General features: G+C 46.3%; 1 protein-coding gene across 2 annotated transcripts in view; it reads left to right on the top strand.

Moving 5' to 3' along the window:
- Positions 1–13,726, top strand: part of tspan9a (tetraspanin 9a) — a 170,540-nt gene that overhangs the window by 150,405 nt on the left and 6,409 nt on the right. For both annotated transcript variants that reach the window (XM_008293292.1, XM_008293291.1), the window contains 4 exons: positions 2,874–2,948; positions 9,957–10,058; positions 10,403–10,534; positions 11,928–12,011. In XM_008293292.1, the coding sequence (XP_008291514.1) occupies positions 2,874–2,948; positions 9,957–10,058; positions 10,403–10,534; positions 11,928–12,011 (393 nt within the window). The remainder of the gene's footprint in view (positions 1–2,873; positions 2,949–9,956; positions 10,059–10,402; positions 10,535–11,927; positions 12,012–13,726) is intronic.

Genomic DNA, 13,726 nt, shown 5'->3' with positions numbered 1-13,726 from the left:
CTGCACGGGGAGAACATGGAGACTCCACGCAGCCCCGTTTGGGACTTAAAAAGGAAAAATAGAGCAAAGCAATTTGATTCTGCCTTTTTGAAAACTAGCACCAGTGCATGCACACAGCTCTGGTCACGGCCCGGTGGAAGCGCCGTCGACGGGAAATCTTTTGTGTGAAATCCGCGGCTGAATCGGCGTACGTCAGCACATAGCGCACAAAAAGGCGCTGGATAGTTTTGCGCTCAATAATTGAGAATGTTCTATTATTCATTACAAAGACGTCTCTGTCTTGACGGCGCACAGTTTGCCCAAAGTTGTACAAGTGTTTTATCTTAAGCACAAGTTAATTATGAAAGTTCACCCAACAGAATGAGGTTTAGAAAAAGGGGAGAAAAAAAAATAAAACTTTCATGTATAGAAACTTTAAATGAGAAGTGGAGTTGGAGCTCTGAGTACTTAACATCACAAACAGCTCAATCCCTTGAAGCTCTTGCATCAGTCAAAAGCCCCACCAAATCCTCAGTGTTAGACATGGCTTCCTTCACCTGCCTAACAACTGTGAAGCAGAGAGAGAGGAGAGGAGGGAGGGCGAGACAGACAGACGAAATGAGAAAATAAAAAACTTAATGGGAAATATAGAAGTCCTGATGCTCCTCATTAAGTCTCTCGCCACATCTGTGTGTGACGGCGTTTCATATAATTCGGTGCAGGCGTGTCTGCTAATCACCGCTGTTGTTGTGTTTCCTTCGTCTGTCCGTCCAGCTGAGCGCTCACCGGGGCGGATCGGCGGCGGCGGCGGCGGCGGTGGTGGTGGTGGGGGGTGGACGTGGAAACATCAGAGTGGGTTTAGATCTCCCGGAGTGAACAGATCTGAGCGTTTACCTTGACACATTATCTGTGAAGCTGCTCGGCGGACAGCTCTCTTTGGATTAGAAATATTCAAAGCCCAGACATCCTCTGCAGTAGATTTCCAGTCCGTCTTTTTTTGCTGCCAAAAATTGTTTACCAAGACAAATTTAAAACAAGAAGAAGAAACAAAGCGGCTGAGAAAACACAGAAATATGCGGCTGAAACGCTTTAAAACCTTGAAAGCATGAATTGCCAGCAGACGAACACCTCCACCAGCGTCCCTCCAAAGCTCAGCATGCAGGTGGATGTTCACACACGAGGCCATCAGAGCAATTAGCAGCAACTCGTCCTTTTGGCTTCAGCTTCAGGAAAGTGTGACTGTGAAGGCAGTGATACACTAAACTGGCAACCCAGACACTCTGCCAACAACAATAACTGTTTCACGTAGGCCTTGACATAAATAATAGCCGACCCCCTCGCTTCCCAAATGAGTTTGGAATTAATGGGGTTTTCTAAAAAAAAAAAAGAAATCTAGGTTCGCCTGCCTCCCCCTCCGTGCTGCGTGGAAGAGCTCGGTAAATATCGAGCCGGCGCGGCGTCGAGGAAGGAGAATAGTAGATGAGATGCAGGGCTGTGTTGGAAATTAATCTTTGGAGGCATTAAACCTTCTCTTCCTCCTCTCACACATCCCCCAGCCCTCCAGCTCTTCGATTCTTCTTCTTTTTTCTCTCCCCTTTCCTCTGTCACTCCCACCTTGCTTCACGTCTCTTTCTCCGTCTTTTCTTCTTGCTTTGCTTTTTTTTTTTTTTATCCTTAAGTAATCTGGGTTTCGATGTATTCTGCTCCCAAAGTGGAAGCATTAACTGGAACCTGAGAGGAATACTCAGACATGATGGGAAATTCACTCGCCCAGCTCTGTCCAAATTTAACAAATCCCATGTTTCAGCACCTCTGAAGCTCAGCAGCATGTTATATCTTGCTTGTTAAGAGCTTGGGCTGCTTCTTGGATATGAGAAAAAAGAATTAATGGAGTATTGATGTCACGGTTGGTGAGAAAGCTCCAATTTATCTGTCAGATAAACTCGTAAAAACAAAAGCACACATTTAGTTTTTGTACAGAATAAACTGGTTCTGGTTGATTAATGAGCTACGAGAGACGCTGGTCGGCAGGTTGAGTTGCTTTCCAACAGAACCGGGCTTTCTGTTCTCCTGTTTTCCTCATCCATCCCAAACTACTGCTTTCAGCCGAGTAGGGGTCAACCAATTATCAGACCCGACCAATTAGCGGATCTGATATTCGGTGGTTTACTTTAACCGATTTCAGATAAATTCATTTAAAAATGCGCCGCTTTAGCTCCGACGCGGCCGCCGCTCTCCTAAACGCGGTCACCTCTCCGGTCGATCCGATTGATCGTGTGTCACGAGTAACAACGATCAGCGGTAAAAAAAATATCGTTTAAAAGTCCTCTTTCAATTAAACATATTATAAATGTAAAAGATAAACAAACCGGGCTGATTTAAGGAAGTTTTGCATGGATTCCTGTCAGAGCTTCATTATGTGTTGAAGATAAAATTGAGCCCTGAAGGAGTTTTTTTAATGAGATATTACTCAGAAACAAAAATTACACAACATTTGTAGACGTAAGAAATAAGACGTAGCTATGACACATTACTAATAATAAAATACCTGAGCTATATGTGCACATGTAGGCTTCTAAATATTGGTTGTTTATCTCAGTCAGGTTTAACGAATAATCAATATCAGTGCTTATGAAACCCTGTTGGTCAGTCCCTCGACCTGCTGCTGATCACTTCATGTGCAGGAGCATAAATCAGACGCTCTACAAATCACACATGCAGGGTTTATTATAAAAGCTGGCTTGTATATAATAAAAATCCGTCGTGTTGCGGCTGTTTTCCTCTCGCACACAAACAGCTGCAACACGGGCCGAGACTCTCAGATTGATATTGAATCACAGAATGGATTTACGGAGCAACTGTTAACACAAGACTCTCCTTCCTCTCCCCGACAGTTCTTCATTGTCCTGCTGATAATTCTTCTGGCGGAGCTGATATTGCTCATCCTGTTCTTTGTGTACTCAGATAAGGTAAGTTGATTTTGTTTTCCGTTACAGTTTACGTCTTGTATTGTTAGCGATCCACTTGCTAACATTTTCTTTATGCAGCCAAACAGTCGGCCTCAACTTATCAATTATATAGATGCACAATGCCGGGGCTGTGAGGCATGCGCTGTAGCTGGAAACCTTGGAAAAGTTGCTGTGTTGGAGTTTGCACGCTGTCTTAAACACACACACACGCACACACACACACAGCAGCAGGCACACATGCAGAAAGCAATAAAATGTGTTAGTGTGATAAACATATCCATGTTTCCGGGGGGGTCAGAGTTTCCTCTGGGAGCTTGAATGTCTTCATTCTGCCACTAACATAGCAGTCAAAGGTTAGGCCACAAAATGCAGCCCAATCCCCACCAGTTGGCTCCCTGTAATTAGCCCCGAGCACATTTCCCATGACCCGCCGAGCGAGGTCGAGTCAGGTGAAGCTCCGCGGGGTGACAGCAGATGACGATATGAAAAACTCGGGGTATTACTTACATCCACGAGCAGGCGAGATTCCTCACCGCCTTTAATTTAATCGCACAAATGTTTCATCCTGAAGACGACGAGCGGCGCGCAGGACAAGCAATGAAGACTTCTATCTGTTTTCAAGGACACGTTGTTGATAGATCTGTCTATTTATATATTCGAAGTCTGGATGGCGCGCAGCCCCCGGGACATCGGCTAATTCTCCCGCTTTGTTCTGAGGTTATTGCTCAAACTTAGTCTCTCAGGCAGATAAAGGAATTCATTTAGAAGCCAATCCATTCTCAGATTTGGATCAGGTCTCTCAGGCACACCCTGTCAGGAGTAAATATGTCTGTTGCCTTATCACCAAAATATTACCGGCTTAACTTTGAGAGAGAGAGAAAAAAAAAAGAAGAAGAAGAAACCCTCCCAACCCTGATCCCTCCGGTGGAATTTAAATAGAGAGCCTCTTGACTTCACAGCAGTGCTTTCCCATCACCTGTGAAGTCAGAAAAAGATAGCAAAGTGGGGCTGAGGATTTCTTAAATGAGAAATCAAATGAGTCTGCATTAGTGAAGGATCGAGCGTCGCTCAGCGAGAACTCTCTCATTTCCACGTCTCATTCACAAGTTGCACCGTGTTTTGTGTTTGTCCTGTCTTGCCAAATTACAGTGTGATTATCTCGGCGTAAACCTAATGGGATGTGAAACCGTGATAACGCACGACGCTGCCAAATATTTCCCGTTGTTGGTCTTCGGATGTCATTGGGATGGAAGGACGATACGGCAAATTACATGTTAGTGGAGATGGCATTTCCAGGCGAGACGAATTTAAGCAGAGTGTGTGGGGCTGCTATTCAAACAGCAGTATATGTTAAAGATTGTTAGGTTTGGATGAAGGACAATCGGTGTCTGTCACACCAGGCCTTCAGCTTTTTGGTTTTTCCTCTGCTCTTGATTTGCTTTCCTCCAGCGAGGTTTGGCATGCTGTGTGAGGCTCCCCTCGTCCTCCGCTACAGGCTGTGATCAGAGGAATCACTAATTCACTTCTCCTATTTGATCTCCTAATCACAAGGCATTTATTAACAAGTATGGAAGACATACAGTGGCTGGCAGCTTTTAACGTGAATCGACAGACGCCTGCAAAACAGATTTTTTTTTTTTTAGTCTTTCAAATAGGTCATGACTAAGTCAGGACTAACGGCGAGCTGTGATCCTTCAGGGTGACGAGATGTCGATGAGATGTGGGGAAGATGCAAACTCACGGCGTCTCATTTTGCTGCAGGAACGCATTCCTTCCATTCAGGCGTCTCGTCTCTCCTCCTTTTATTTCTGCATTTCCGCCAGTTTAATCCTGCTTTAGAGGCACTGCTCTTTCTTAATTGAGAATTTCTCTCTCGTCTTCCTCGCCCCAGCAGTCTTGCCCGCAGGTATGGCTTATGTGTGGGTACTCCCTCTTTCCTTTCCACAGCCCAGTGGTGTTAAGCTCTCTGATTAAATGCCATGTAGAGGCCGTAGTATAATAAAGGCTGGCCCTGCAGTTAGCAACCAGCTGACTACAGCAGATGGCTGGGCCACAAACCAGATTACAGCCATCCGTCTTTAACGCTGTGACCTCATTGTGCCTCCGTCGACCCAACACGCTGAGCTGAACACCGGTGAAGGTTTATTAGCTCGGAATGAGGAAGCAGAACCTGGAGAGCAGAGACAGGAAGCGCCGGAGCATGTGCATATACAGGGATGTAGGGGGGGAAAAAGAAAATGCAGGAGGGGCAGAAAGTAGAGAAGAAAAGCAAGTGGACAAAGGTGAGAGGAGGAAGGAAAATGAGATATCACAGCCAGGGGTGGCAAGAAAGATGAATGTGTTATGTGCAAAGGTGTTGAAATACATAAAAATAGTCCGAAGAGAGAACAAAAGAGAACAAAAGTGAGACGAGGTGTCGCTGCAAAGTGGTGGAAGGAGAAAGGCGATGATGTCACGGAGGAGGAAGAAGACCAGTTCAGGGATCAGCGAAGGCCGCGACGCGTTCCCGATCCGTCTTACTAACGACCCAACACGTCCAGCTGTGTGTAGCATTTGTGTAAAGGCAGAGCTGTGCTCAATCCCTGACCGTGCATTATTTCTCCAGACCAATTACAGAGAAGGAGCGGGGGTCTTCCCATGGCTCTGGCGAGCGCCCTGGCCTCGGGCTGCCTAACGCAGACTTGCAGAGCAACTGAGGGAATGAAGTGTCCTGTTTAATGATGTGCTGTTGGGGACCTCTGGCTCTGACGCCGTTTGTCTCCCACATCATTTATTACACTTCCAGGGCAGTAAACGCTCTCGTCCGGAGCCACGCGACGGCAAAATACTGTCGTAGCTTCTTAGATTGTCAAGAGTCAAAGGATTTGACAATTAAAGGCGGCGTGCCCTGGTTGTCCGTGGTCCGATAATGATCATGTGCGCGAGGAAAAGAGCGCTAATGACGTTTGAAAGAAGTTCAGCAGGAGGAACGAACTACATGTGAAAGTCGGATTGTTGACCTGAGTTTATCTTCTGAGAGCGTCACGATGGAAGTCGGGGTGTGACTGTCGGTTCAGCTCTCAGCTGACTGGAGACGAGCCAACCTGCTGCAGAATAATTCGTTTCATTCACAAAACCAGCAGCAGCTAGTTCTGGATTGTGCAGCTTAAAAAGACTTTCATAGCGAATAATCTCAGGATCGGCGTTATTGTCGTGATCACAGAGCCTGTTTCAGCTGCGATGTGAAGTCGTGTCATTAATTCATCCAGAGAACGAGGATCAAAAGGGACGCGACCGCACCGCTGTCAAGTCAGAGCTGTACGAACAAGCCGTCGTTCTTCTTACAAAAACCCGCTCTGTTCATGCGATGTCACATGACCTGAACACAACCAGAACCACAGCTGGTTGTGTTACGACATGTATGTGTCAAGAATCCGCCCAGGTGTTCCAGGTGCTCGCTGAAGAACAGGAAGAGGTGTTAAAAGAACCTGTAGATACTGCCTGACTTCAGATTGTGTAATGATGAAGGTGTCGTTTAAAGAGACGCATCCACTGATAATTATGATAATTGCTGCCTGATTCTGCGTCTCTGCTCAGGTCCACAGAGCATCATAGGACTTGAAACTGTTCTGGTGATCCAACGTGCTTCATCTGGTTGATTTAAGACGGCAGGAATCTCAGAGATCTCCTTCAGGAGCTGGTGGAGATGAAAGCAGAGCGAAAACAGAGCAACATGTTGGTTTAACACTTCTACTTACTGACCACAAATAAAACTTTATGTGAGGTAAAGTGTGAATGGGCGTCTTTACGGTAACACGTGCACCATTTTCACTCCAAAGTTTTGTGTTCAAAGCTCTCTTTTGCTCACAAGTTACCAAAAAGATCAGATCCTGCAGGTCTGAACAGAAGCCGTCCTGGTTCTGCGGTGCTGCTGCACAGCTCTGGTCTCCAGCACAGAACCAACCAGCCTCCTAAACACTCCAAGTTTTTTAGTTTTTCACTCCGGTATGTACCATTACCTTAGCCCATCTGTGAAACCTTTCATCACAGATGGTGGGTTTTTTCTTTTCGTTTAGCCGGAGTGCTAAAATGTTTACTGAACCGCCTGCATGCTACATTGATTGTTGCTGTTTTTTTGTTTTCTATGAAATCGTTCTGCAGAGACTGTGATTCATCTGGAATTAAACGCTCGAATCCTAATTGTTCAAAGTGATAAATTAAAGTTGGGTAAATGCGAATGAAACTCCCACAACTGAACCGCTCTTCGATGCACCTCCTGCTATAAGCTGGGTGTAAATCCTCCTCCTCGGCCTCCGGCAGCCTTCCCGCCGACACACCAGTTGTTAGCCAGTTGTTCTCTGAAGCAGCAGGAATCTGTCGCCTACATGGCAGATGCGACCTTTGCTGTCTGACCAGTGAGATGTTCTGGATCGTGCTGCATATTCACCGACGAAAACATCACTTTTTCAAACTGGGGCAGTCAGCGCTGTCGTGGCTGTGTACTCTGGTAATGAGTCCTCGGTGCAGTTCCACGTCTGCACAGTGACAGGTCTCAGTGTACCTGCTCCCCCGGGTGCTGCCATGTCACCAGAACTGGGGCCCAGTTCTGACAGAAGGGAGTCCTAACACTGGAAATCTCTCCGCTGGAATCCGGGGAAACTTTTGATGAAAACAAACCGTAATTTCGCTGCGATGCTCGGTATCATTACAGCGTTTTAAGCCCCAGACAGGCGTTTATCAGACGATCCGCCGCCGCCCACTCTCTGTTCTGCTTTAGTGACAGAAAACACACAGAGGTTTGGATAGAAAACCTTCCTCCGCCCTGTCAGCATGTATATCTGCTTGTCTTTCTCTGTTTTCTCCATTTCTTCCGTTCGTTTCCGCAGCCGGCCAAGCTGAACCCTTTTAGATTTCCCGTGATGAATGTGCTGTCCTGCGCTGCCGAGCGGACTCGGTCAGGCCGCGGGAAACCACAAGTTTATCTGTGTAATGAGAAGTATGAGCCGCGTCTCAGGGCTTTGTCAATACGCCACACAAGAAATATCGCGTTGACGCCTGGCGGTGGCATTCAAAGAAAACTTGGCAGGAGTTGGAAGCAATCACAGTATGGTGTTGGTCTTATATTTGTGAAAGCTTTCCAGTAGCAGCAACGCGAGCTTCAGATAAGAAGTTAGTTTTCCTTATCAAAAAAAATAGGCTAATGCAACACAGATGTGTTTTTATCTGCTTCTTTTGCGAGGAGAAAGTGGGTCAGAGTGTTGCATGATCAAATCCCTGTTTGTTCTGTACTCATTTGTCTGCCTCTCGTTAGCGGTAAATCTGGATCATTAAGTTTCATCTCAGGCTGTAACAAAGACTTCCACACATGAAATGGAAGATGTGCAAAGACTTATTGAAGACTCAGAAGATGATTTTTATTGTAATAGGGAGGGGGGGAGGTCTGCTCTCTAGTGACTGTGCTAGTGCGAGAAGTCAGTAATGAGCGAGCAGCATCACATCCAGCCGAGACGGAGACGAGAAGATAGAAACAAAGTGAGAGGCAGAGATTGATGCTGCTCGTCCTCATCTCGTTTTCCCGCACGAGGATGGATATGGCGAGGCCGGCGGGCCGAGGTTCAGCACACGGATCCTCCTCTGCATCAGCAAACGTACGGAGCGACGAGGAAGGCTGTGGTTCCAAATGATACTAATCTCATTTCAAAGGTTTTAGAGGATGCTTTAAATGGGTTTTGCATGATTAAAGATTACTAAAGCATTTTATTGCCACAGAAACTTTAATTACTCAGTAAAAATTCAGTTTGATTTTCTGGTTCTAATTCAGCAAATAGATTTTGAACGCCTCGCAGCTGAGAAAACAAGGGTTTGAGGCTTTTCATTTCTGCTAATAAATCGCTGAACCACTTAATTTAAAGTTTAATGCAGTTTCCTGTGTATACAATGCGGTGTACAGAATAGAGGCTGAGCTGCACAAGTCAAGTGGCATTAAAATTGTATTTCTTCTATAAAAACCAGACTGACATTACCCACCAGCTTCAATATCTGTTATTTTTTTAACTGAAGGATTTATTGTGCAGCCTGCTGCTAACACTGTTTAGCTGAACATCAGTCTTTCTCTATGAGCAGAGAAAGTGGAGACGAGCTGAAAGCACCTTGTTGTGTCAGTACGTGACAGCCGGCAGAACGCCGCTTCTCTTATTGTGTGCAGATTTTTTAAAATATATATTCCTGGGCACATTCGCAGCCTGTTACCGTCGAGGCAAACGTGTTGCGTTTGTTGTGATTTTACTCGTATCGCCTGTGAAGCCGTGCAGCACGGTTCCGGCAGCGCGCATCATTTTTCCAGTCATAATTACTGCATATCTGAAGCGCCTCTCAATCTGTCCTGGCAGTTAACAAATCCCCGCAGGCACAGCAAACTGCAGGAGAGCTGAAGCTCTGATTTTGTATCTCATTAACACATCCAATGAGATATTAATCTCCATCAGACATGGCACAACCCTGAGCACATTGTTGGGGTTCAGTCAAGAGGAAAATGATTTGCTAGCACCGCTGAAGGGCGAGCACGCCGAGGAAGGCGACGCACGACGTGTCAGGCGTCGCGTAAAAAGTTCAAGTGACTGTAGCAGAGTTATTTTTACATGACAGGAAGTAAAGGTTACCTGTAACGGAGTCGTGTGTTGTTCTGTGTGTATTTACGCTGTCGTTGTTTCCAGATACCTGCGTTCTGCTTTCGTCGTGATTAGTCAGTTCACAGAAGAACAAAAAAACAAAGAAAGAAGCCCACGATCAATCACGCACAGACATCTGAAAGCACTTCGCTGCACATCATGGACACAAGCGTTATTATTTACAGCTGTGTGAGAAAAGCCGCCGACGGTTTGAAAAGAGCAGAATTATGTGAATGCACTCGAGCTTCAACGAGCTGCTGCGGAAACTACAGAAACACTGTAATGAACGCTGAGCTGACTGATCCAAACCCCGTAAACCAAGGTCTCTAACTGAGGTTAATGTTTGCTTTTTGGTCTCCAGGTGAGTGAGAACGCGAAGCAGGATCTGAAGGATGGGCTGGCGCTCTACAACTCAGAGAACAACATCGGCCTGAGGAACGCTTGGAACATCATCCAGGCGGAGGTACGGGCCTCACATCGCCGGATCACAAACATTAGCATGAATGTTTAATCACGACACGACAAGTCGCACATAAATGCAAAGTTATACTGAAATATTCCAGCTAATGTGTTTCCTGGCTTGTTGCTGCAGGATTAATGTGACGTTGAAAGTCCGAGCCGGCTTTCTGAAGCACTTCATTCCCTTATTTTAGTGCTTTAAAGCAAAGGGGACTAATTACAACACGTTTTGCATTAAAGCTTGTTTGAGGTCTCCCCGGACTGACAGGAAGCATTAGCTAATCTTGTGTTGGACGTGTGTGTGTGTGTGTGTGTGTGTGTGTGTGTGTGTGTGTGTGTGTGTGACAGTGGAAGTGCTGCGGTGTGATAGCGTACACCGACTGGCACGAGGCCCTGAAGGAGAAGGTGGTTCCTGACCGCTGCTGCCAGGAGCATTACCAGAACTGTGGGCGTAACTCCACCAACATGTTCTGGAACAGGGTGAGTTCACATCGGCTGGGGTGCAAACGTGTTTTTGTTTTGTTGTTGTTGTTGTTGTTGTTGTGTGTACATTATGATACAACTAAGGCAGGACTACTGTACGGGCCTGCAGGGGACTCGCCCGGTTGCTTCTGTTTAAGGACTTTCAGCTCATTTCTTGTTGTAAAGTTAATCAAAGAGTCAAAAAACATCTACGGAGGGATGCAGAACGTCTCTAAAGAGGAACAAAACGACAGAATGTCAACAAAGACAGTCGACGCCACCACAAAGCGAAGCAAAGCGGCCGCAACACCATGCAAAATAACTACAGGCACAAAACCGACTAGTGAGGGAAGCAAAGCTGCTGCAAAGACAAACAAAGGGACCACAGAATGAAATGAGACTAAAGAGCGAAGGCAGTCTGGGTGTCTCCGGGGCCTTTAACATGTTTGTGCGATCATGAGCTACATCCATATGGCTGCACGCCGTGTTTGAAGTGCTTAAACATACATGGCTTTAAATTATAATTGTGTGGCTCAAAGACACCATGACTGAGTTTTTTTCGCTCCCTGATTCACAAGTGGCATGAAAACCGTACATCACATACATCTTTAGGTCCATCTGTTCGGTCGGTGCTTTTCCGAGCCCTTTGTGTGGATTTAAAGCGGCTTTAAAGTTCTCCTATTGTTGCAGAAATTCTGATTGCAATGGTTTATTGTTTTTTTTTTTTTTCCTATTATGCATAAGACAACAGCTCCTTCCTCAAAAAAAGCTCGCAGCACAATGTGCACCAATCTCCCCTCCCATTACAACTCTAATCTGCTATTGGTCTGGCATGTGGTTTGTTAGCAGGTCCAAAGTAGAGGATTAAAAGCTGTAATATAATTGCCAAAATGAGAATAGGCAGACACTGAGCTGGCCCATTGGGGAAGCTCATCACTAAAAGCTTGTGAGTAATCCTGCCCAGAGGAGACGGCCGCACGCTTTAAGTTTTCTTTTTTTTTTTTTTTACATGCTTGCTTCGGCACCGACACTCGAGAAGGGGGCACCACTTCACCACTGAAACCACCGTTAAGTTCTTTACCATACCGCCCCAGCAGCCAGTGACCTCCCAGTGAACCCGGGTGGTCTATAGGAGCACGATTACTGCTGCTCATGCGTCCCATAAGTCTGCATATAAAAGCCACCGCTCATGAGTAATTCCCTTGTTTTAGCGCCTCGCCCGCCCGTCTTCCATCTTACGGTGAATCTCATATGGAGGAAATGCTTTTTTTTCCTGTGAATGTGTGAACCGGACTGCTGCATTTCTCTAACAGGAGGAAGCTCAAAGTGCAACTGAAGTGACATGATTCTGCTGCCGCATTGAAAATGCACATTTTTAGTGGTATCCTTACGAGCTTTTGTTCCATTTCAGGGCTGTTTCGAGAAAGTGGAGGAATGGCTGGACGATAACAAGCATCTGCTGGGAACCATAGGGATGGTCATCTTGGTGGTGCAGGTACGGAGCTTAGTGCTAAATCACTCTTTCCCTCTCAATTTGTTTCCTTTTCTTTTTCTGCTCGGTGTCTGTCTGCCTGGCAACATGTTGGAAAAAACAAACAAACAAACAAAAATAACTTGTGCATCCAGTGGCCTCTGCTCCACCACGGTCGACGTGATGAGGCCTGTGCTTGGAGGAGGCGTTCTTGGCACCCACACATCTTGAAATATTGAAGTCACTGTCTTCTGCTCCCTGATCCTGTCTGGTAGAATCAAAGCTGTCTGGCTCGGTGCCGAGCCGGCTGTAGTCAGGTGTGAGGAGCCGTCAGCAGACGGGAGGAGAGCCGAGATGCTGAATGTGGAGGAGCAGTCGCAAATTAAAGGCTGGGCGATAGATGTTCCTCTCGTTTGGTCCTTAACTCTGCTTTACATCCAGCCCTCTTTGTAGAGTTAGCGTCTCTCTTTAGCTCTTCAGCTTTTCCACTTACTCGGTGCTGGTGGTGCTTTCAAAGCGTCTGCAGACAGAACAAAGCCTGAACCTGTTTCTGCCGAGCGTTTGTGGAAAATTTGACTGCGGGAGTGTTTTTATATGACGTGTTTATTCGCTGCAGTCAGCCCGAAGTACCGACGGTGACTGTAGTTAGCTAGAAATGAGCCGCGTGTGTGTGTGTGTGTAGGTGTGTGTAAGTGTGTGTGCAGACGCTGTGTTTGTGTGACGACTGATCTCTGCGTTCACCAGGAACTTCCTTTTCTACTTTTCCTCTCTGTTTTTTCCCATGTAGTCTCTGAACAATTATGAAATGGATCAGAGGGAAGTTTTCACTTCAGCTGAAACCTTTTTTTTGTGTTTTGAGGACGTGTAGGAAGCAAGACCCAGAAACATCCAGCTGGGCCTTTCTGAGTGGACTTTATATCTTCTCTGTGTGTGTCCAAAGACATGCACTCTGCTAACAATTGAAAGCCTCGTAGACGCCCTCCTGGTGTAGACGTGTGAGCGAGGATCTGCTGCCACCGACTCACAACCTGTCCGTGGCCTTCGCCTCACTTTGAGCGAATGCTTTCACACTCCTTCGACCTTGTAAATTCGCTGCACCAAATGTGCGAACAGATCTGTTCCAGCCTCCATAACAATGCTGTCAGTGCTTTTTCTTTCCTTTCCTAACTCAAATCAGAGTTCCATTCAGTCTCTAGCAATCCCCAGTAAGTGTTCAGTTTGCTATTCCATGAACCCAGAGCTGGGTGGCCTCACCAGGAAATGTCCCGTGTTGAGTTTTTGTAAGATTCTGCACATATTTTAATATCCTTGGGGGGAAGACGGTGCTGGAGCTTCAGTTAAAGTTCACGGCCACACCGAGAGGATGTCTGCATTATATATGACCAGGAGATAACACAGTGCTGCTGCTGGCTCACATGCGTTTATTGCAATCCACCACCAGCTCCGGTCATTCCTTTTTCCAAACACGCAGCGTGACATGTGCAGAACACTGACATTTAATTCTTACATTAATTTTAATGATCTGCCTCCACACACACACACACACACACACACACTGATTCGGATTCAGGTGAGGGCTAGGTAGGGAGAATGGAGAAGCAGACCGCCAGCTGTCAGATTAACAAACTGGAAGTGGAGGTGGAGGACATGACAATGAAGAGCATGTTGAAAAAGCTGATGCCCCACAAGCCTGCAGTTGTTACGCAACAGCCAGAGGCACTCATGAATGATTTAGAGGA

Source organism: Stegastes partitus, unplaced genomic scaffold (genome assembly GCF_000690725.1).
Source record: "Stegastes partitus isolate 25-593 unplaced genomic scaffold, Stegastes_partitus-1.0.2 Scaffold871, whole genome shotgun sequence".
NCBI classification, from domain to species: Eukaryota; Metazoa; Chordata; class Actinopteri; family Pomacentridae; genus Stegastes; species Stegastes partitus.
The sequence above is the reverse complement of the archived record's forward strand: the minus strand, read 5'-3'. Positions and strand labels throughout refer to the sequence as shown.